Source organism: Pleurodeles waltl, chromosome 1_1 (assembly GCF_031143425.1).
Source record: "Pleurodeles waltl isolate 20211129_DDA chromosome 1_1, aPleWal1.hap1.20221129, whole genome shotgun sequence".
In the NCBI taxonomy this organism is placed as follows: domain Eukaryota; kingdom Metazoa; phylum Chordata; class Amphibia; order Caudata; family Salamandridae; genus Pleurodeles; species Pleurodeles waltl.
In genome coordinates, this window is record NC_090436.1 from 1008186174 (window position 1) to 1008211966 (window position 25793).

Consider the following 25793-nt stretch of genomic DNA (forward strand, 5'->3'; position numbering starts at 1 on the left):
TTTGACTTGGTTGTCAATTGTTGTAAATATTTTTTAATATTGCATACATATATATGGTGAAGGATGGTGATTTAATCTTGACTGCAATAAAAAGAAATAACTTCCTCCTGGAGTGCGGTGGTGAAGTTGTTTGCAACTGTTTGCTTTTGGATATATATATATATTTGTTTGATGGCATGTGTAGCTGCAGATTCATATGCTATGCATATCGATTCCCACATCTAGTGTTGGGCTCAGAGTGTTACAAGTTGTTATGGTTCGAAGAAGTCTTTTAGAGTCACGGGATCAAGTGACTCCTCCTCTCGGTTCCATTGTACATGGTCATCGACTCCATTGGTAGATTGTTTTCTTTCCGCCGTCGGGTTCGGACGTGTTTCCTCTCGCGCCGAGATTTTGATTCCGAAAACTTTAAAAAACCTTCCCTTTCGTCGATATTGTATCGATCGCGTTCTCCACCTAGCATCGAAACAGTAGTACTGTCGGAAAACCACTTTATTTGCCCTTCGGGGTGCAGGCGCCCAACTCAGGCCTATTGGGGCAGACCGCGTGGAGAGCCTGATGGATCGGACTCCATTCCGATTTTGCCCTCTGTGCCACGCTAAGTACCCATACACAGACCAGCATCTGGTTTGCAACCTCTGCCTTTCTCCAGACCATCGGGAGGAAAACTGCGAGGCCTATTGATCGTTCCAATCGAAAAAGACTCTTAGAGGCCGAAGAGCAAGAAGGCTGGAAATGGCGTAGAAGAGCGGTGAACATTTCAACTTTACCGAAGAGGAACAGGCACAAAAAGCAGTCTCTATTCGAAACACAGAGTCGGAGCAGGAATCCGGAGACGACAGACCCATCACAGCCAGCCAGCATGTGAGTACATCTGCCCTGCCCCCCCCCACAAAAAACAACAGAAAGCCTTGGGTACATCACTGCCGGAGGGCCATGTTTCAGCCTGGAAAAAGACTGTCAGTGACTGACCCTCGGGTTCGGCACCGAAAAAGGCCACACCTCCGATGACTTTGGAGTCGACAAAAAAATATCAAGGGCTCCATTTCAGACTCCAGCAAAAAACAACAATTTTCAGAGTTGAAAATTAGAAAGACTGTTTTGGAGCCGAGACCTTCCTCATCATTTTCAATACCGAAAAAAACATCAAACTTCGGAACTGAAAAAGACAAGTTATACAGAGAAGCAAGGACTTTCCAAAAGACTACGAGAAAGCCATAAAACCTCTGAGGAAGAGTCCGAAATTGAACCAATCCTGCGAATTATGGATGAGAGATAATCTAGGATACACATCCATAAAGAAAAAGGGAGAACTATTACAGCACCTCCTCTTAAAACAAAGAGAAAACTCGCATTCCAAGAGGAATTGGACACGGCACAGACCCTAGCTAAAGTGCCAAAGCAAAAAGAGAAGCCAGCACCTCCTCAGTCTTCTCCTACTCATTCTCCGCACCTACCTACCTCTCCTCACACCAGCCCTACACCAATGCATTCTCCAACACATTCTTTTGATTCTCAACAAGACACTGTTGATCCATGGGACCTTTATGACCCTGATCCCATCCCAGATAACGACCAAGACACCTACCCCACTAAACCATCTCCACCTGAAGATACTACAGTATACAATCAGGTTATAGCCAGGGCTTCAGCCTATCATGGGGCAACAATGCACACAGAACCATTAGAGGAAGACTTTTTGCTTAATACGTTATCCTCAATACATTCTAGGTACCAATGCCTCCCAATACTACCAGGCATGGTAAAGCACGCAGACCAAATTTTTAATGAGCCTGTGAAAGCAAGGATAATCACACCTAGAATAGAAGAAAGTATAAGCCTGCACCCTCTGACCCTGATTACATCACCCAACAGGTGCCTCCCGATTCAGTAGTGGTTAGTGGTGCACGAAAGAGGGCAAATAGCCAGTCCTCAGGAGATCCCCCCCGTTAAGGAGAGCAGGAAATTTGACGCTGCAGTAAAGGGAGTTGCGTCCCAAGCAGCAAACCAATGGAGGATAGCTAATTCCCAGGTACTACTAGCCTGTTACGATAGAGCCCATTGGGATAAGAAGCAGGATATCATACAGCATCTCCCAAAAGGGCACAACAGGTAGTAGAGGAAGGGCAAGCTATCAGTAACAACCAGATACGGTCTGCCCTTGATGCGGCTGATACAGCTGCAAGGAGTGTGAACACAACAATTACTATTCGAAGACATGCATTGCTGCACTCCTCTGGTTTTAAACCAGAAATCCAACAGGCTGTGTTAAACATGCCTTTTGACAAGAAACATCTTTTTGGACCAGAGGTGGACAAGAAAATAGAAAAAAGACTCAGAAACAGCCAAAGCAGTGGGTGCTCTCTATTCTACAACATATAGGGGGTCATTTATTTCGTAAGCCTCAGTTTCGAGGAGGTTTTAGACCACAATCCTCAGAGGCATCAACATCACAAGCAAAACCAACTTATCAAACCCAGTACCAGCGAGGTGGGTTTACAGGCACATATGGAGGACAATACTCTAGAAATAGAGGTCAATTCCAAACCTCTAAACAACCAGCAACACCACCAAAACAGTGACTTTCCTCACTCCCTTCCACTCCACACATCTCCTTTGGGGGGAAGACTTCAACAGGTCCACACACATTGGAAAAATATCACCACAGACAACTGGGTGTTATCAATTATCCGCAATGTATATTGCCTAGAATTGATAAACACTCCTCCAACTATTCCACCAACGTATCACAAATTAACCCCAGAATATACAGTCCTGTTACAACAAGAGGTTCAATCTCTACTACTCAAACAAGCAATAGAATTAGTTCCACAGTCTCAACTAGGAACAGGAGTTTACTCACTGTAATTTCTAATTCCCAAAAAACATGGCACCCTCAGGCCAATATTAGACCTCAGGCCACTAAGGGGGTCATTCCAACTTCGGCGGGCGGCGGAGGCCGCCCGCCAAACTTCCCCCGCCAGAAGGCCGCCCGCCCGCCCAGCGGGAAAGACCCAGCAACGATGAAGCCGGCTCCGAATGGAGCCGGCGGAGTTGCTGGGGTGCGACGGGTGCAGTGGCACCTGTGGCGATTTTCAGTGTCTGCTAAGCAGACACTGAAAATCATTATGGGGCCCTGTGAGGGGGCCCCTGCACTGCCCATGCCAGTGGCATGGGCAGTGCAGGGGCCCCCAGGGGCCCCACGACACCCGTTCCCGCCATCCTGTTCCTGGCGGTATGAACCGCCAGGAACAGGATGGTGGGAAGGGGGTCGGAATCCCCATGGCGGCGCTGCTTGCATCGCCGCCATGGAGGATTCCTATGGCCAGGGGAAAACCGGCGGGAAACCGCTGGTTTCCCTTTTCTGACCGCGGCTTTACCGCCGCGGTCAGAATTGGCCAGGAAGCCCCGCCAGCCTGTTGGCGGTGCTTCCGCGGTCGTTGGCCCTGGCGGTCCATGACCACCAGGGTCAGAATGACCCCCTAAATCTCCATATCCTATCAGAACATTTCCACTTGGTAACTCTGCAAGATGTTATCTCACTGCTACAAAAACAAGACTTTATGACAGCCCTAGACCTCAAAGATGCGTATTTCCACATACCCATCCATCCAGCCCACAGAAAATACCTTAGGTTTGTTATACAAGGAAAACACTACCAATTCAAAGTGTTACCTTTCGGCATAACAACAGCTACAAGGGTGTTCACAAAGTGCTTAGCAGTAGTAGTAGCATACCAAAGAAGACAACATATCCATGTATTTCCATATCTAGACGATTGGCTAATAAAATCAAGGAATCGTACACAATGCCAAAATCATACACAGTACATGATAGAAACTCTGCACACCCTATGGTTTTCTATAAACTACTAAAAGTCACACCTTCAACCAGCACAAATACAACCGTATTTAGGCGCTATCCTAAATACTCAACTAGCTCTAGCGTATCCAAATACCCAAAGATACAAGCTTTTCAAAATCTAATTCCACCTATACAACCAAATCAACAATACACTGTAAAATTTGTCATGAGAATACTAGGAATGATGGCGTCTTGCATTGCAATAGTCCCACATGCAAGATTAAACATGAGGCCCTTACAACAGTGCCTTGCACAACAATGGTCACAAGCACATGGTCAACTTCAAGATCTAGTGTTGGTAGACCGCCAAACACATCCCATCAGTGGTGGAATCGCAGCAACTTAATCAAAGGGTGGTCATTTCAAGACCCTGTGCCTCAGACCATAATTACAGCATATGCATTAATGATCGGTTGGGGAGCTCACCTAAACAATCACAACATTCAAGGGCAATGGGATGTCAAACAGAAACAGCTACACTTAAACCATTTAGAGTTATTAGCTGTGTTCCTTGCCCTCAAAGCATTTCAACCGCTTCTCAAACAGAAGAATGTTCTTATAAAAACAGACAACATGACAACCATGTATTATCTCAACAAGCAGGGAGGGACACATTCATCTCAACTGTCCCTTCTAGCCCAAACAATTTGGAAATGGGCAATTCACAATCAAATTCATCTATTAGTACAGTATATTCCAGGGATAGACAATCAGTTGGCAGATTTCCTCAGCAGAAATCACCAACAAACACACAAATGGGAGATTTACCCTCAAGTACTTCAAAAGTGCTGTCAAAAGTGGGGTACACCAAAAAAAGATCTATTCACAATAAGCGAAAATACAAAATGCCAAAACTTCGCATCCAGACACCCACATCCACTGTCCAAGGGCAATGCTCTATGGATCAATTGGTCAGGGATATTTGCTTACACTTTTCCCCCTCTCCCACTCCTTCCATTTCTGGTCAACAAGTTGCATCAAACTTCACTCAACATGATACTCATAGCACCAACATGGGCACGTCAGCCATGGTACACACCACTACTAGATTTATCTGTGGTACCTCACTCTAAACTCCCATGCAGACCAGATTTGTTATCACAAAACAAAGGTCAAATCAGACATCCAGGCCCCAATGCTCTCAATCTAGCGATTTGGCTCCCGAAGTCATAGAATTTGGATATTTAAAACTCCCATCAGAGTGTATGGAAGTTATTAAACAAGCATGTAAACCCACTACTAGACAGTGCTACGCAAACGAATGGAAAATATTTGTTTATTATTGTCAATCTAAAACCATAGATCCTCTCTCAGCATCAATACAAGACATTGTATGTTATTTACTTCATTTGCAAAAATCAAATGTAGCTTTTTCCTAAAAAAAAATACACCTAACTACAGTATCTGTATATTTACAAACTATTTAACATAGCTCTCTATTTAGAGTTCCTGTTATTAAAGCTTTCATGGAAGGATTATAACGCATCATTCCACCAAGAACACCACCAGTTCCAACATGGAATCTAAATATAGTACTTACCAGACTTATGGGACCACCTTTTGAACTCATGCACTCTTGCCAAATTCAGTTTCTAACATCGAAGGTTGCCTTTCTTGTGGCAATTACTTCTTTGCGAAGAGTACGTGAAATACAAGCTTTTACTCTTGAAGAACCTTCTTTCTAAGTACACAACCACAAAGTTGTACTAAGAACAAATATAAGATTTCTACCAAAAGTAGTCTCACAATTTGACATCAATCTAACAGTGGAACTGCCAGTCTTCTTCCCACAGCCAGATGCTGTGGCAGAAAGAGCTCTACATACATTAGATCTCAAAAGAGCTTTAATGTACTACATGGGCAGAACTAAACAATTTAGGAAAACAAAAAACTTTTTGTAGCTTTCCAACAACCACATACAGGCAATCCTATAGCAAAACAAGGTTTAGATAGATAGATTGTTAGGTGTATACAAACATGCTATATCAAAGCAAAAAGACAACTTGTACTCACTCCTAAAGCACATTCTACAAGAAAGAAAGGTGCAACAATGGCTTTTTTAGGAAACATACCAATAGCTGATATATGTAAAGCAGCTACATGATCAATACCTCATACATTTACTAAACACTACTGTGTAGATGTTTTCTCACAACAACAAGCCACAGTAGGACAAGCTGTCCTAAAAACATTATTTCAAACAACTTCAACTCCTATAGGCTAGCCACCGATATTTTGGGAGGACAAACTGCTTTGTAGTCTATGCATAGCATGTGTATCTGCAGCTACACATGCCATAGAACGGAAAATGTCACTTACCCAGTGTACATCTGTTCGTGGCATGTTGTGCTGCAGATTCACAGGCACCCTTCCTCCTCCCCGGTAGCCTTTAGTCGTTTCAGTTAATAAATTAGTACATATGTATATATGTTTACATTTGCATGGACATCTCTTTTCTCTTATATACTTTATCACTCCTTTATTCACCCTTTGCGGGAAAACAATCTAACAATGGAGTCGATGACCATGCGCAATGGAACCGAGAGGAGGAGTCACTGAATCCCGTAACTCTAAAAGACTTCTTCGAACAAAAACAACTTGTAACACTCCAAGCCCAACACTAGATGTCGGAATCGATATGCATAGCATGTGAATCTTCAGCACAACATGCCACGAACAGATGTACACTGGGTAAGTAACATTTTCCATATAAATATATATATATATATCTATATATAGGTAATTATAGTTAGGACTTAGTTTCCATAGACAAAGCATTTTTTGTTTTGCTAATAACTTTGCCGCCTTTTGACAAATCTTCACAAAATTTTCAAAACAAGTACACTACTCCAGCTGTTGTTTTGAAATTTTCAGGGTGATTTGTCAAGCGGGGGCCAAGAAAAAGATTGGGCCCCAAAACACATTTTCCTCATGCAAATTCCCATAGGTGTTTTGAACACAACTACAGCCTGAACCGCTGAATAAAATTCCATCAGATTTGGCGGAAAGCTAGATCTTGGTCCAGAAAGATCTCTTTTTATGATTTGGTGTATATCACTTAGTAGTTTTGGAGTTACACAGTAGGGATCAGGGTAGGAATACCCTGACCCCCTAGGCGTGGTGGTGGGATCCCACAAGGATCCCGTTGGGGCCTATCAACCTTTTTGTTTGATTTGTTTGCCACAAATTCACAGAGGATCTGCGTATCCATAGCAAAAATGTATCCTAAGGTAATCCATATATATATACTGTATATATATATATTTACATATATATATATATACATATCATATATATATTTTGGTTAAGTTACGGTCATCCTCACATTTCTTACACTTTACATTTTGTGGTGGCCAACACTATACGCCACTGGATTCAGGATGTCCCAGTTCTCTGCGTTTGCCTGTAACCCACACCAGATTGCTGCTGAAAGTCTTCCTAGTGCCAAGAGCATGAGAATTTGAAAAGTCTGAAGAGCTGGCTCAACTTGAAAACCAGAATGTGATTAATGATGCTGTGATTCAAGTATAGAATAGGTTTTGTCACCTAGCCTTTAAGAACTCGTTATTGCTCTGCTCCAAATAGCTTGTTGAATGTCTTCGAAGTCCGTACACCTGAGGTGCCAAGACTCCTTCAGAGTTATCAAAGTCTTGTGTACAAGCAAAATAATTTATCAGTTTTGATGCTAGTAGTTGATAACTTTCATGTTCTCCCCATCAGAAAGTAAAAGCCAACTGCCATAATTTCAAGGTGTGTTCTAAAATAATCACTCTCATGACAGAGCTAAATGAATATTGCATTTTAGCCTTCAGATTTTATAGCTCCGTAGACAGAAGGTTGCCCCAAGAAATTTCTTCACCTGTGCAATTTTCAGCAAATATATAATTCCTATATAGAGCTACAGCCTCATCATGGTGGGCCTGAAATATATTTATTTTGCTTTTACAATGATCCCACTGCAGTATTTAAAAAATGTTGCATTACCTACCTATCTTACACATCTCTGTAGAAAGTGGGCTGTGACAAAGAGATTGGTTCCAACAAAGTGGAAGATAAATGTGGAGTCTGTGGAGGAGATAACTCTCACTGCCGAACTGTAAAGGGAACATTTACAAGAACTCCTAAGAAGCCAGGTAAGAACATACTTTTTGTGTACTCAGGTGCATATGTGTTAATATGAGTAAGCATTGGTTACATTTGTGCACTTCACACAGGATTATTGTAGGCATTTAATATGTATTTAAGACATATTCAATTTCTGGTAATTTCTGACCACAGTAATGGTCACTCACATTTAGGTTTTGGATATTTGTTGCAAAGCTACAGAGTTTGGTTATTTTCACCAAAACAATCAGCCAGTTTGGTGAGCCATAAGAAGTGTCTCCTTTGTGGCGCTATGTAAATATTAATAACTTACTGGAAAATATGATTTTAATGGAACACCCGAAACAGGCTTTTAGATAAATGGAGATCCACCATTGAGTTGCTCTAAACCACATAGCAATGTATATAGTCCTGCAATTCTGATGACTGAAAATGTTTTGTTATTACTGTTTTAATCTATTTGCATTGTATTTTAATTATTTAACATTTTTTAGCCAGAAATGTATATATGTGCTTTTATGGCATATCGCCGTATAAAGACTGACTGACTGACTGACACATGATATCATGATGTTTTACCTTTGATATATTCTTAGAGCCCGTACAGTTTGTGTTTCATCCATTACATGCATATTAACACAACAAAACAAATTGTGTTGCACTTGGCTTAAAAAACAAGACTTGTTTAATTCCTACATTTAGTACAGTGGCAAGCAGAGTTATCTTTTTGATGAGCAGTAGCACAGTACCTGCAACATGGCTGCCCACGGGTTTCCAGACAGGCATACCAGTATTTCTCAGCTACAAGGCAGAATATTAGCCTACCAGCCACTTTAGGGTAACAGAGAGAACATGAGGCATAATCAAAGATCTTTTCTCTGTTCTGTTTTGTTTGTTATCTATAAGGGGGATATCATGGACATTGGACGGCTTCCAGTAGTACTACAAACTTCCCTTCCAGTCTCTACACTATAAGCTCCACAGTGATTTTTTATGGTGTTGTTTATAGACATTGATCATATTGAAGTATTAGTAAGTGAGCAATCACATACAAAGTTGTGATTCATGCCATGTGAGGCATCTGATCTGGTAGTTTTATGAAAATATTTCATGCCATCTTCACCATATTTCAACAGGAGTCTGTGATAGCATACATTTATTAATACGCAGTATTTGGAAAGCATGATGTCAGCCATTATAGAACCTCTTTACACTTTTCATGTATTACTGTTTTTAAATTGCACTATATTTCAAAGTGTTTGTGGGTGTGAAATAAAAAACCTCTAAGCAGAGTAATGTTGCATTCATGCAAACTGTAATTTGTGAACTGTTTTTACAAACTCTTGTTTAATGTGGTAGCCTGAATATCAAGGGAAACAGCATGAAAAACACAAATTCAAAATATACCTTCTTCACTACCACCACCATGTGCAAAATAGCAACTTGGAGCCACCTCCCTTCTTATGTTTTATAATCATTTGACCATATCATTAGTAAATTATTGATTACAGTTCTAATATGCTTCCCTACGAGAAACCTCACTTTCAATTCATCCTGCACTGTTTAACTCTTGTAAAAATATAACTATTGTAAAAATATAACTATTGTAAAACAGTTGTATGATTTACAATGAGAAAATGCCACAAAAGTACCCTAGCAACCCCATCCCTCCTATTTCCCAACCCATGTCTACTCCCAAAACCCCAATCTTACATATTTCAATTTATATTTGAGCATTTATTTAACCGCCTGCTTTAAAGTGATGCTGGCATATATGTTTATATACATATATTTATACATTACGTAGACTAATTAACCTCTTCCAACAGGAAAGCATTTAAGCAAGAGGTGCCATAAAGAATTCAAGTTGCTGGAAAATGAAATCTGCAAGTATCCTCCTTAAAATCACCTACATGATTCTTCATTCAAAGCTTAGTCTTACTTTCATTGACTATTATAATTTATTGTCTTTTACCGAGGCATGCTGGCTGCATTTTATCTTCAGTATATACATGTAACCAAGCTTAATTTCGATGTAAAATTGATAAAATGCACACAACTTAAAAATGTAGTCAATGAAGCCGCAAGACTCAGTTCCCTGACCACTAACTGAAAACATTCTGTTTAAGGGAAGACAAGAGGCGCCTTCTCGTTGCCCAAAGGAGCTCGCAATGTTTCTCTTTCCGAGACCAGGGAGTCTAGGAATGTCATGGGTAAGTCGTTGAAGGATTGCAGAAAGCTGGGCATCCAGAAAGATCTTAGAGCTGCAAGTGTCTCAGGACTGTGCGTATCTCTGACTCGTAACCCGGAGGCACCGCAATAACAGTGTTAGAGGTTCATGCTTTTCTGATTGGATATCGTTCCGATTGATTGAGTCAGTCGTTAATCATACTTGAGCTGAGTGGGACAAGATAACCAGGCCTTTCAAATTTTGTACATTCCTGAGAGAAGTGTCTTGTATAAGAGCATTCTTAATCCCCGTAACGCATTGCTGACAATGCATCAAATTAGGTTTAACACCTATCAAGTCACATACTCCTGATCTACAGTAACTATATCACAGTGGCAAACATATTCATAATGCCAGAAATCCCTACTTTTCAAATGTTTTTGAAGGACCCAATCTCTATATGTTTGCATAAAGCTACATTTGTATGTTACAAAGGTCTCAGACTTTGTATGTAGTTGTATTTGCCAGGTGTGTGCTCCATTTTTGCCTTGATAATCCCCTTTGCAGGGTGTCATTCTGAATTGATTACTTTTTTGTTGGGACTTTTAGAATGTTGTGTGACACACTGGAAGTCTCTGTCCCTTGTTATTTTTGCAGATTTCCAGACTTGTATATGCAGACAAAAACTTGTTACTTGATAAACCATCTTATACTTCAGCAATGCTCTGAAGCTTGCATGATCAATTTGCAGAACACAGTCATTTTTATCAACATTAGCACCTGTGTTTTTAACTTAGCTAAAATTCTCAGTTTGCAGAAAATGTTCTCCAATAGATATTGGGCTGAGAAACATTCACTTTCCCTCTCAAAGACAGCATCTATGATTAAGGACCACTTGTGGATTCAAAAAATGATGCCTCCATCTTATAAAGAGCAATGCAAATAGTGCTTAATAATACACTGTGACATATTCCGTCTACTTTGTTATCTACTGAGGTATACCTTGGAAAGTTTACAAAGAAAAAATAAAATTCGACCATATCCTATGCTCAATGGTAGACTCAGTTTGTACCATGTACTGTAGTAGAGAATTGGTACAACAACTCATTGAGAAAAAAATTATTGTAATATCCATCGGAAACATGAACCTCTTCTTGGTATTGCTAGTTGCCGTGGCTTCAAAGCTAAATAACAAGGTGAATGGACAATAGGTTTGTTGCTATCAGAATTTTTTTGTCTTAGTGGAGGCCAAAGGTATCCTGATTATTTTTGTGACAAACCTATGCTCCATTCAGGTCTCACTTATTACACTGCTTGTAGGAAATGGATGCCCACCTCTGCAATTAGGATTGTCATGATGTATTACCCTACTAACCATAGCTGTTACTTTTTGTTTTTTCTTGCTTCCTCTGCTGAACACTTCACATGCAAAGGGTACCTTAAGATGTTTGATATCCCCCCTGGTGCTAGACATGTGTTTATCCAAGAAGACGAGGTTTCGCCTCATATTCTTGGTAAGTGTTTCTCTCCTCATGTTTGATGTGCATGCTTCACGGCCATCCTAAATCATCAAGTGTGAATGATTGAAGGAGCAAATAGCAGAATTAACTTGTGTGATGATGGCTGTAAATTTAGAGTGGCCTACTTACAAGTCTTCCAGCTCTAGATATCAATGAATCATAGTTAGCTTAGAAATTTGGGTGCTGTGTATAGCGTTTTCATGTTTTTAGAACTGTTTGGATGTTAGATTAACACATGCTTTAAGAGATAGCAACTAGCTAATTAAAGTTGCAGTGTATATTGCAACTCAGTCACGTATGTGCTAGGGGCTATAATTAGTTTAAATCAAATTTACAGAAGTGACAAAAATGTTGAGTTTTTGCAATGACCAAAAAACCCTCTACTTACAGTTTGGACTTACAGTTTGGACACATTCTGTGTTACTGCTATAGAGTTATATTGTTCAGTTCACAGATGTGTGGCCCAGTTGTGTAGAGTGGCACACAGAATATTCATGAGTAAGAAGCAGGATATAATATATGCCTGAGGTGTCCATTGCAACTTTCCTGTCAGGGACTCCGTCCTCCTATTTTCAGCATTTGGGACTAGAGCTTGATGCATACTTTGAAGTGGCAGCTTAACCTGTGCTCTAGATATATGCACTGGATTATCTAGGGTTGAGTTTGGTATTACCTTCCCAAATACTCAACTACAGAGCCACTCACAATGAGGCCTTTGAATGCTCCACTTATAGTGTAGAAAGGATATGATTTCGGATCCGACTAGACCTCCCATGCCCTGGGAGTGACCCTAGACTAGCATCAATTAGCATGTATGTTGTAGATTGGTTGGCTTTCACTCAGATCCTTACAATACATACAGTAAACACCCTCAAGCTTCTCCAAGTTATTTTGCTAGTTATTGGTGCAATGGGATGACATCTTAGGGACATTCTTTAGGAGGATGAGAAAGGATTAAATTGGAGCAGAATACAAACAACATCCTGAACAGACATCCACAATCCACTTTTCTGTGCAGTAAAATGTCACAGAGCAAAGGTGATTGTAACTGTTGAAAGGGGATGTTCCAGAACTAGAGGGAAAGTCGGTCTACAGAATAACTGCTTCACATAATCTTTTGGTTGGAAAGTAATACTTGCTGTTTGGTCATCTTTCCAATGTTAGGTTAATATAGAAGCAAACCTTGACATAAAATGCTCAGTGTATTGATAGTAATTCTAAGTTTAAATCTTTCATATTCAGCTCTGATTGTTTAAGAGAAGTTTTAATGGCAGATAATGGGGACTCTGATTCAGCTTAACTCATTTTTAGGGTCGAGCCTGCGTTGCATGCGCTCGCGCATACGTATCGCAGCGAGACGCTGTAATAGTTAGAAAAGGGCTCGGAGCCCTGTCGACATCACGTAATTTTTTTTCATTGGTTCGTGGGCTTGCCTATTAAAATCTGCTTGCTTTCATTAGTCGAAGGCATGCATACATCATGCCTTTTCCGGTGGCTAGCCCTCCTCGAGCGCAGCGACCAAGTACAGAAAACATGCGAGGCTCGCTGTTTTCCATCGGGCTCGTGGACTACTTTTTTCTCTAATTTACTAGCGCGATTCCGCTTGGCAGAAGTCGAGCGCTTTACATAGTTAATTGCACTTTTTCGGGTTAGGTACATAAATGCACTTTTGCCGATAGGTGAAAAGTCAGGTTAGGAGTTTACAACGCTATCAGCTCTAACATGAGCAAACGCGAGACCCATTGCATTGCAAATGCTTGTTTTATTTTGCCGTTATTATCTTAGAGATGAGATTGCCACCAGATTGGCATTTCAACAGCCATACCAGCGATTCGCTTCAGAACTAGTGCTAGAAATGAAGAAATATTTACAATATATTGCTTGGAATTGGCTTATTTCATTGAATGTTTCTTCTGTTTGATTTTTTAGCTGGTGCTGCCTTCATAAAGTAGATAAGTATTAGTATTTGTGAGCGAAGTGAGGAATTTAGAATGTTGATTTTCACGTTTTAGGCAAGGGAAGATTTGCTAAAACTCACAGGATTGTCAGTCATACTTCAAGACTGGAGACTGATTTCAAACCCGTGTTTACAGTTTCAAAGTCCTCAGCTTAGGTAATAAACCACATCACATGGCTATGCTGATCTTAACCTACTGGATAAGAATCAGCAAGAGCAATTTTGAAAGAGTCATGTTGGCCCTAGCTTATTAATATTCACTTCACCAAGCCTCTGAGGCTGCTTTCAATCTTTTTTATGTAAGAAAATAAAATATCGCAAAACTCGACAAGATTGCTGCCTCTCGCTTGCTTCCTGTTCAGTATCTCAGAATGTTACTAAAGTGGACGCACATGAGTGATGAACCTGACATAGAAGCCTCTTGAACTTATGTCAATAAGTGGGAGCAGAAGAGCTCCTCTTACTGTGACAGGACAGGATAGGTGCACTCAAGCCTTTTGGTGTATGTGTAAACTCCAAATGCAGATGAAAGACGTGGTATTGCAATTTTAAATCAAAATGAGAAATGGGACATTAGGTATTTTTTCAAACAAAGGTTCTATCTTTGAGTGGTCTCTTCAGGCATTTAAAGGTGCCGGCCTGGGATTTAACGTATTCATTGCTACCCTAGTGGCTAGCCTGTAATGGTCTTGGTTAAAACATGTTTAGAAAAATCAGTTAAGAAACAGTCAGGGCACACTATTTGGAAGGTAGTCAGTCACCAAAGGACAAGCCCCATATGTTACCACTAATACTCAATAGCTCTTTGCTGATTAAACAGTGTAATTCGGTCTGAGGTTGCCCCCTGTGCTAAACAAAAACTACGGCTGGACCTAAAGTTTTTTTTTAAAGTTCGCAAGGAGTTCCTCTGAATACCAAGGTAGGGAAATACCAAGGATGCTTAGTTTTGATTTCCCTCATATACCTTTTTTTCAACAATGTACACTTGCAGGTTGTTTCATACTTGCATTCTCCCTTTGTGATGGTTTCCCTAGCTTTCTGTGCCTCCTTCTTTCCCTTTTTTGTGATTCTGGTCAAAGTCTGATGATAAATCAGTATCAGTGCTAACCAACTGCAACCACCAGCACAAAACACCCACTGGTTTATACACTCTCTGCATAAAGGCATTAGTGAAATATAGAATCCCATTAATGGGAGGGGATATTGCTAAGCACATCCTCGGTTCTCTATCTCATTTGATTTTATCTTTGATGCCAGCCCTTCACCTGAGTACAAATCTAGCATCCTATTAATACATGTAGTGCTTTAAAATTATTAACATATTCCAGCATCAGTTAGGCACATGTGTGAAGAAGATTTAGGGATAGGTTGCTGCATGACCTCTGCTGAATGGCCACCGATTTACATGATGCAGTATTGAATCTGTGTGCACACAATGAATGTTTTTAGGGAAGAATGATGAAGCCTCCTTAAATAGCTTAAATTTGCAAAGAGCTCACACGGAGATACAAGCTGCAGTAGTATATATATATATATATATATATATATATATATATATATATATATATATATATACACATATATATATATATATACACATATATATATATACATATATATATATATATACACATATATATGTATATATATATATATATATATATATATATATATATATATATACACATATATATATATATGTATATATATATATAACTGCAAATATATAAACTGCAATAAATGGTATGCAGTCAAAACACTCTGCATGTGTCCTCATTTGTCTTCGTAAATATATTGGGATATTCTTTGTAAAACAACTAAAGTGTGTGGTTCTCACTCATCCTGCCCCTAACAGCTATTAAGAACCAGGCCACAGGGCACTACATTCTGAATGGCAAAGGTGAAGAGGCCAGGTCGCGTTCTTTCATAGACCTTGGAGTGGAATGGGAGTACATCATAGAAGATGACATTGAAACGCTTCACACTGATGGACCGCTTCATGACGCTGTTGTTGTTCTGGTATGTGCCTCCAGTTAAGATACCAGTTGTTTGGCATCACATTGTATACTATAAGAAATATGTTTCCATATCTTCTTTTTTTTTTACATGGTTTATTGGTATTTAAACATAACAGTGCATACCTTTTGGGTGAGCCACCCTTCCAACATTGTGATTTCATAGCAATTGTTTATGCCTTTACAAACAACAGTGCTCATATCAATTACATAGTTATTGATAGTGAACATGAAACATAATACTGTATTCTACATTATAATTAGCTTCCATGTGTATCATTCCATATTTCCATTCTTAGAGTGCGTCGTTATCATCGTATCTCCGCTCACGGGTGGTTCTCCCATGCAGGTAGCTGCCCCCTCCCCCCTTGTGTGCCTAGCTGTTTCCGGAATATTTCAGTATTCCTAGTGACTATTGCTGTGATGGATGTCCCCCAGTCGGATTCCTTCGCCTCCACCTCCTTCTCTTACCGCTGTATATGTGTTAGGTGCAGGGGGATTAGTCACCTGAACCCTGTAGTAGGTGTCATATCGTATTTCTTAAGGAGATGGTATCTCATCCCTGGGTGCGTCCCACAGTTTGTCCCATTCATATACCAGGGTACCCCAGGCTCTTGCTGTCTCCATCAGCCCCTGATCTTGCCTGGCATCCCTGTACCTCACTGTCTCTTCTTCCTATGCCAATATCAGAACCTCCTTTCTCCATGATCCCTCCCGGGGGCCCGAGCCTCCTTCCAATTCATTGCTATTTCTCTTTTAGCCAGTACCAGGGCCAAATCTCTGAACTGATTGGTTACCCTAGGACGGGCCGTGTGTTTAGGTCGCCCGAGCAAGCAGTATTTGGGGTCGTTGGGAACCTCTTGGTCTAGTACATCAGTTAAGGAGCTAATAACAGCATCCCAGAACTACCACATGTTCAGGCAAGACCAAAACATGTGAAGGAATTCTGCCTCTAGATCTCCACATCTTGGACATCTTGCTTCTATCACCCCAAAATGTCTCCGAAGTCTCCCCGGCGTCAGATATGCCCTGTGTAGGACATATATGTTTATAAGCTTGAACCAAGCATTTCTTGAGGCTTTTGGAGTCTGGGTTAAGATTTCCTCCCAATCTTTATCCGCAATTGAGGTGCCTAGATCTATTTCCCATTTCTGTTTGAGAGTTGTGAGTGGTGTGCATAGCGTTTTCCATATTTTTTTATAAAGTCAGGTCACTGCTTTGTAGGTGCCTGTGGCGTTTGTCAGATACTGACATATTTCTGAAAGGGGGGGTTCTGTTTTGACCTACCTGCCAGTGCACTACAATCGCCTAAGTGACCTCACTGTATAGGAGAAAGTGGGCTAGGGGGAGATTATAACGACTAGGGAAGTCTTCAAACGGTAGGAGACTATTAGCTTCGTACAAAGTACCCTTGGATGTCGCCCCGGTCACTTCCCAGTTTAACAGTCTCCGCCAATCCCCTCCATGTGGTAGCACTAACAAACATTGTAACGGAATGTCTGGTGCATAAGGTATACCAATCTTTGAGCAACAAAGATACGGCAGCCAGCATTTGTGCACTACCTTCAGTTCATTAGAGCTAGGATCAGTCAGGGGGCCTATTCGTAGCACCACCCTGGCCAACGATGAAAGGTCCGGGTTTAAAGTGGTGCTCTCCATTTAGTGGCATCATACAGCAAGCCATCCAGTGGGCCAACCACTGCAACTGTCCTGCTAAGTAGTAGGACTCGAAATCGGGGCCAGCCAGCCCTCCCTCTGCAAGCAGTCTTTGTAGTACAGCGAATGACAGTTGCCATCTACCAGTCCACCACAGAAATCCCACCACCATGGAGTTTAGTTCCTTGAAGAATGCCCTCGCGATCCACAACGGCAGGGTGGAGAAGAAGTATAGTAAGCCGGGTAAGGCTATAATTTTCAGGAGCGCAACCCGCCCTTCTACCGCCAGTGGCAGGGATGCCCAGAAAGTCATTGTACTGCGAAGTCCTCGTATGGCCCGTTCTAGGTTCCCTTCTAGCAGATCGAGCCAGTTATGATAAATGCGGACTCCTAAATAGGTCAAGAATCGTGGTTCCCATGTCAGATCGTGTAAGTCTGGGGGGCCTGCTCAGCCTTCCAGCAGAGGAAATAATCTAGCCCCGATATAGTGCCAAACGTCTCCAACAGTCGTCGTGCCCTACGTAGTGCGTCTCCTGCGTTTCCTAAAAAGAGAAGAAGATCATCGGCATAGAGTGCAATGTGATGTATGTGACCAGCCACAGCAAGCCTTCTGTAGATGTTTCCCTTCCAAGCCATGCAGGCTAATGACTCGATAGCAAGAGCAAAAAGCAAGGGGGAGAGTGGGCAAACTTGCCGGGTCCCCCTCTCTACCCTACAGCTTTCTGATATGGTGGTACCTGTGCGAACTTGGGCCATCGGAGCTGCATAGAGCAGTTGAGTCCAGGCAATAAACTGGTCACCTAGGCCGAATTTACGAAACACTTCATGCAGATATTGCCATTCCAGACTATCGAAGGCTTTTTCGAAATCAATAGCGAAAATCATCACCTCCTGTTTATCATAAGCATCAATATCTTGGATAGATAAAAGCTGCTGTATATTAGTGGCTGTGTGGTGCCCAGGGATAAAACCGGCTTGATCTATATGAACTAAATGTGGCATATGCCGTAAGAGGCGCGTAGCTAATATTTTCCTTAATATCTTATAATCTACTGACAACATCGATAGGGGTCTATAAGATGTGACGTCTATGGGCGGTTTCCTTGGTTTCAGCAAAGGGATAATCAGGGCCTCTCGGACCAATGCAGGCAGTGTACCACACCTCTTGGCCTCCTCGTACATCTCAACCAACCTCGGGCCGAGCTTTGTTATATATGTTGAATAGAACTCCACTGGAAGCCCATCTGGTACAGGGGTTTTATTTCACGCCATGCTAGCCACAGCTTCTTTCACTTATGTGAGCGTGATTGCAGCCCCCAGCTCTGTCACCTCCTGTTCCGAGATAGTTGGGAGGATAAGATGTCACAAGAAATTTTTAATGTCCCCCTCAGTTGCCCATACTTTGCTGGTGTAGGGATCAGTATAATAATTATAGAATTCCCTGTTGATAGCAGTCTGGATATTTATGCTGTAACCTGTGGGGTTTGTCAATTCCACTATAATTGAGCCCCTGCGTGCCGGGTCCCCCAGCCGTGCCAGTAAGGAACAGCCACGGTCCCCTTCCGAGTGTGCACATGTAATATAGGCTTTATAATCATAACAACACAGTCTCTCGATTGCCACTCTTGTTCTGCTCTTGTCATTTCGTGGAGCAGCACCCAGCGTTCCCCTTTGTCTGCCGAGATGCATCGTCCTCTGATCACTACTTTGAATGCATCCCATGCTATCCGTTTTGAGTTGGTCGAGCCCTGGTTTTTCTCAAAGTAATCATTTATAGCAGTACCAAAGGTGTCTGCGAAAGCCTGATCTTCCAACCAAGCAGGTTGGAGCCCCCACGGAGGTATCGGTGTCGGTGTGTGGGACCACCCTAGTGTCAATAAAAAGGGTTTATGATCTGAAATCGTTCTGGTCAAATATTTAGTTAGGTGAGCTTCTTCGTGTACGCCTGGGGAGCATAGGAATATGTCTAGTCATACGTGCAGGTCATATATTGATGAATAAAAGGAGTAGTCTGTGCTTTGCGGGTGGTGAGCTCGCCAGGAGTCAATCGGACCCCACTCTCTTTGCCAGTTTCGGTATAAGTTAGCTGTCCGAATAGTAAGAGAGAATGGGAGCGGGGGATGCAATCTATCTAGTGCTGTGTCTGCAATATGGTTAAAGTCCTCTCCTAGCAGTACAGGACCTGTTAAATGCATGGCAAGGTACTCAGAGAGGGATGCCAAGAATCTTTTTTGGTCAGTGTTAGGCCCATATATGCTGCCCAGTACTATTTCTCATCATACAATCTGCCTACAGCTATTAATAGTGCCCCAGAGGGTCTATGATGGATGTAGTGCGCTGGTATGGGACCCCGGGCTTAACCCACACTAAGGTCCCCCTGGCATATGCTGAATAAGTAGTGTAGTATACCTGGCCCCTCCACCGCCACTGAAGGGCCTGCCCCTCCGTGGCATCTAGATGTGTCTCCTGTAGCAGAGCTATATTGATTCCCCACCTGGTAAGGTGTGAAAATACTTTATGCCACTTATTCCTGGAACACATCCCTCTAACATTCCAGGTTAGGACCTTAATCTTCAGTGAGGTGGCCATTGGAGGAATGGTGTATGACATGGTATCGAGTATAGGGGTCCATCACCCGTCCAGGAGGCAACCCATCTGTCAGCTGTATGCGTGTGTGATAATGCTAGGCAACACATTATAGAATTTGCATTAAACAAATAACATTGTCCCCAACTCCCAGACCCCAGGGCAAGAGGTGTGATGTTCTCGCCCAGACTGTTAAACAACCAAAAACCAAACTTGCTCATGTGTCTATCTTTCCGGCTACGGTTTATGAGGGGGTGTTGGGTCCGTTTCTATGAAACGGTGGGCTCCAGGGACCCTTAGCTCTCATCTCGCCCTCCTCTTCTTGTATCTGCACCTTAGGATCCACATGCAGCAAGGGTAGATATAGGCGCATGCAGCCGGTGGGGGTATAAAGTGTGACTGTCTTCGTATTGACTGGTGATATATATATTCACAGAAGGAGTATTAATGATCATTAGATAAGTTCATCTACAGTACGCGGATGCCCTTCTAGATAAGTTCATCTGCAGTGCCTGGGGTGACCACCGGTAATACTGCACTTTAGTGGGCCGATGCTGTAGACTCCTCCTCTAAATCTGTTTGTTCCCTGCTCGTCTCTCGGGCCAGAGACACAGTGCTCAGTGAGGAACCACCCATCAATGCGACCGCTGCTACCACTCTCTGCCACTCCACCTGCACTTCTGCCGCCGGGGGTGGGCCAAGTCTTGCCGGTGTCATTCACCAGTGGGAGCGAGGTTGTCTCTTTCTCTTCTGCTGCTGGGAAGGGCCACCCGGATCTAAGTCAGGTGAGAGCTCCAGCCAGGACCATGCTGCCTGCGGTGTGGTAAGGAATTCCACTCCTGTCGGGGTAACCACCCGGAGCTGGGTGGAAACTGCATAGAGTATGAGATCTCTGGTTCCCCAAGTTCCCGTTTGATAGTGGCAAAAGCTGCTATCTGGCGCTGGACTTATTTGGAAAAGTCGGGGAATATTGATACTCTGCTGTTTTCCACCATTAAGTTCCCATGCAGCCTCGCTTGTTGCAGTAGGTAGTCTCGATTCTTGAAGTGGAGCAGTTGTGCCACCACCGTCCTCAGCAGAGTTCCTAGGGGTGATAATTTGCAGGTACCCTATTGGCCCTCTCTAGGGCAAAAAAGGGGGAGAGCCCTTCTGGAGCCACCACAGATTTGAGCCAGATTTCCAGATAGCCCACCATGTCCGAGCCTTCAACTTTTTCGGGAAGCCCTACCACTCTGATATTGGTATGTCTTGCCCAGTTCTCTGCACCTTCTGCTCTGCTTTCTAGTGTTTTTAAATGAGCTTCAATGGTTGTCAAGCGGCCATCCTCCAGCGTCAAGGCAGGGGTCACCGCTGAAATTTCCCATTTCATCGAGGTGACCCGATCTTCCAAGCTACAATGGTCATCACGGAGGAGGCCCAGGTCTATGCTCAAAGTGTCAATTTTGACCTCCAGTGATGTTCGTGACGCTGCTATGGCCTGCAGTACATCCTGCAATGTAGGGGTAGTGGTTGCCAGTGCTGTTGTTATTGATGACATCTGTTCTGCCTCAACACCGGCAGTTCTCAGACGCTGGGGTCCCCCTTACTCATCATCTCTTTCTTTGAGGGCCTTTCCCATATTGTGCGGCGGAAATGGTGAGCGTTTGTGTTCCCTCTGGTAAGTATTTGTGCTCCCCTATGTGTCGGGTCTGCTTGCCCTCTTCGTGTTAGGGCCGCGACCTGCGTTACTTTGTTGGCCGGGTCTGTCCCTGTCTCAGCAGCTCCCAGATCTCCTCTGTGTTGCTTTCAGGCTCCCCAGTGGTCGCTAGTTGGTTAAGAGTTGTACTAGCGTCAGCTAAGGGAACCGGTGTCTTTGCCGTTGCCCTTCATTGTCTGTCTAGTTCCAGTGTACCCCTATTTGCTCCCCCTATGCGAGGGCCCTGCTTATTTGGAGTAGCTGATCAGGAATCTCGTGTTTTTGTAGAATACGATATCACCACAGTTCAAATTTGGTCTGTCTGTGGGCTTCCTGGGGTCTGGGGATGATTGGTGCTCCAGTGAGATACCCCCACCTACAGTTGCCGTTTGGTCCATGGTTCCCTCATCTTTGTGTCATTGAATCACTGCTGCCACAGAACGGGTATCCGTCAGCCGAGTCCAGATCTCGTGGCGCCTGGCTCTGTGCTTCACTGCTTGGTCTCTTCTATTAGCGCTGCCATTATGCGTGGAATTGTGTCTGTGGGGGGGTCTCCAGCGCCAGCTCACTTCTTTTCACGCAGCGCTGAGAGTACCCCATCGAACATGTTGCGCTCCCGGCCAGCTCTCAGCACGGCTCCCGTCTGTTTTCACTCCTCTATCGCCCAGCGGGGGAATTGCTCCATGGGTGTGAACGAGGATGCCACCTTCACTGTCCACCTTTCCAGGAGGGGCACATCGTTGCAGACATGCAGCTCTCCGATTCCAACTGCTATCTGCGCTCGTTAACTGAGTGCTGTGGGCCTCAGCTTGGATCTCCGAGGCCGCGCCTCACTCAATGCGACATCCGAAGGGTCCCCACTCTGCCAAACTCCTGGCCACTGCAGGCTTGTCCCCCCATCGAAGCTACGATCCTGTGTCGGAACGCTGCTGCCACGGGCCTCTAGGGGCAATCCACTGCAGCGTCTGCGCTCGCAGGTAGTCAGGGTTGCTAGGCCGTCATTTTAGGATGGCGCGCCTCGCGGTTCCCATCGCCGCTTCCTGGCTTGTGCGTGTGGTCAGCCGGCCAGCAGGCTGACACTCTGTAGTGACGGAGGTTCAAGGAGTGACCCCCAGCAGTTCCCCCTTGAAGGATGGACAGATGTCGTTCTGATGAGGCCGTGGGTCCCAGAGCTCCGGTGCCCTGTTTCCTACACCATTCGCGGAGTAGCCACGCCACCCATATCTTATGTGGCATCATATTGTACATACAGGGGCTGTAAAACTGGGTGGGTGGGGGTTGTGCTAGTTATAGTTAAATGTGATTGTCTTTCTTTTGGATTTAATTTTTTATAACTATTACATTCAAATCATGCTTTGGTTTAAAGAAAAACATTTGAATTTCACATGTATTGCCTCATCTCATTATAACCCATAAACAAAAATCTTTTATTTGGCTTATGTCAGACACAATGTTTATTCATGCCTTCTAACCTTCTCTACACCTTAAATCACCCCTGCACAGAGATGTATCACACAATGTAAAGGGAGTTAAGGGCTCAACCAACTTCAACATCAGACCGTGGTCATATTGTGTGTCACTATAGAATTGGTGAGCGATAGGCAAACATCTTAGTGTTATATTGTGCTTCGGCTTCATTATTAAACCATCAGATAAAAGAGGAAACATCATACTGATGGATAGGTCAAACTATGTCAAGGAAGCAAAAAGAAAACTGAATGATCAAAAAAACTATAGAGAGATGAAACGTAATTCCATAGAAACATACATTGTGGAATATCATCAGAAATTACAGACATGGATGGACAAAGGACTATTGGTGGAAGAAGCATATAAATATCTAAAAGTGGAACATCCAATCATTCCTACATTATATTTCTTGCCAAAGATCCATAAAAACAGATCCAATCCACCTGGTCGCCCAATTGTAAATTCAATCGGATTGCTGCTTGAGAATACTTCGAGATTTATAGACATTTTTCTATTTCCGTATGTCCCTAGCCTTCCATCTTATTTAAGGGACTCCTTGGACTTCTAGAATAGAATCAACAACATACCCTGGAAAAATAATTATAAAATGGCCACGATTGATGTTGTCTCTCTCTACACGTCAATTAAACATAAAGATGGCTTGGAAGCATGTCGCTGTTTTTTAAGATCTAGATCCATCAGTCTTTTGGAACACACTGGAATGCTATTAGAAATGTTACAGTATTGTCTGACTCATAACATCTTCATATTTGATGGCAAATACTATTTGCAAGTACAAGGGATGGCCATAGGGACTTCTTTTGCACCAACATATGCAAATCTTTTGATGGGCATGTGGGAGTCAGAAACAGTGTGGCAAGATAACAATCAAGAAATATTAGACCATATTGTTCTGTGGGTACGGCACATGGATGACCTCTTCCTTATATGGGAAGGAGAACTAGAGACTCTATTGCAATTTATCACACCCGCAATGATAATCACATACAGTTGAAATTTACATATGAAATCAGTAGCGAAGAGATTAACTACTTAGACATTGGGGTGTATATTAAAAATGAAAACATCTGCATGAAAATGCATAGGAAACCAACAAGAGCAAATTTTTTGTAACATGCCAATAGTGGACATCCTGAGGCTCTGAAAGGGAGTGTGCCGTACGGCGAATTTCTGAGAGTAAAACAAAACTGCACAGAGGAAATAGAACTGAAAAATCAAATGGATGATATGTTTAAAAGATTCTATAATAGAGGATATCCAGAATCAGTGTTGAATGACGCCTTAAGGAGAGCAATGCAGCGCAAAACAGATGAACTCTTGATACCAAAAATGAAAAACAACCAAGTTAACTAAAAAATGAATGAAGTGAGCTACATCATGCGCTTTGATGCAGGTAGTCAAATGACCAAAAAACTGTTAGAGGATAACTAGAAATTATTACTTTTGGATGAGACATTACACAAATCCTTGCCCAAATATCCTTTGATCACCTATAGAAAGGCACCTTCATTAGGTGATCATTTAACAAGCAGTTTCATGACTCCATATAAAGAAAATAGGTCAAATTGGCTAACGGACAATCAACAAGGTTTCTGGAAATGCACTAAGTGTAAAGCATGCACTTTTGGGAACAATATGATGAATTTTAGAATATCGGAGGGTAGAACAATGAAAATCAGAGAAAGGATAAATTTTGATACTCCATATGTGGTTTATGTTTTGGAGTGTAACTGTGTAAAAAAATATGTAGGTAGCACAGTAAATAAATTGAAACTTCGGATACTACAACATCTCAGGGCCATTAACAATTGGGATCCAACATATTCAATGGCCAAACATATTTGGGAGCAACATCAAGGTGAACAAAGAGGACTAAAATACTATGGTATTCATCATATAAAACCCAATATAAGAGGAGGAGATCGTGAATTGACACTTAGGAGGATTGAATCCAAATGGATTATCTTGATTGGAAGTGAAATGCCTTGGGGTTTGAACATGAATGCGGAACTGCATAGACACTTATGAAGATTAATCAAAACGTAGATAATCTGGTTAAACCTCAATGAGGAAATAGGTGGACTTTTTGATATTGGTAGTAGGATAAGAGAAAATGTGACTGTAGACCGATTTAGAAATGTACCATCATGAGTAAGGGGTGATTTTTGGAAGCCTGCTGTATAGACATATATTATAGAACGTGTAATAGAGATGAGATTACCACATCCGGACAGTACGTTATATGGGCGATGTGTGTATATAGGTAGATTATGAATTAGGTACTTCACCTACTAAGAAACAAACTTGGGTTTAGCCTGTTGTAATTTAAATACAGGGCATAGTAAAACTAAAAAAATTAAAATGCAATACATATTAAGGATCGATAGGCTGATGTAAGTTTGTATTTGAACAATTGATTAAAATAGTCACCCGCCCACATTCCATAGAACATAAGAATGTATTAAAGGGTGCTTTACCCGCATGCACACAACACATAAAATATATAAACTAATAAGCTTATAAACGAGGAAAGGCATTAGAAAAATCGGGTCCTCAGACTTTAAACAATTTCTACTTGTTATAACGAGAAAGATTTAAAGACAAAAAGAAAGATGTGTACTAATTAGCAATCAAAAGTAGGTAATGATTTTTAACTGGTGTTGGGGAGTGGTCACATGGTTTAAATACACTCACTCTGCATGTAACTATATGGCCAGACGAAGGTTCAGGCCGAAATGCGTTGCCATTTGTGTTC

General features: G+C 42.3%; 1 protein-coding gene across 1 annotated transcript in view; it reads left to right on the forward strand.

The window, feature by feature from the left end:
• Positions 1 to 25793, forward strand: part of ADAMTS3 (ADAM metallopeptidase with thrombospondin type 1 motif 3) — a 652903-nt gene that overhangs the window by 505917 nt on the left and 121193 nt on the right. The window contains exons 15-17 of the mRNA XM_069230315.1: positions 7874 to 7997; positions 11572 to 11652; positions 15471 to 15634. Coding sequence (XP_069086416.1) covers positions 7874 to 7997; positions 11572 to 11652; positions 15471 to 15634 — 369 coding nt within the window. The remainder of the gene's footprint in view (positions 1 to 7873; positions 7998 to 11571; positions 11653 to 15470; positions 15635 to 25793) is intronic.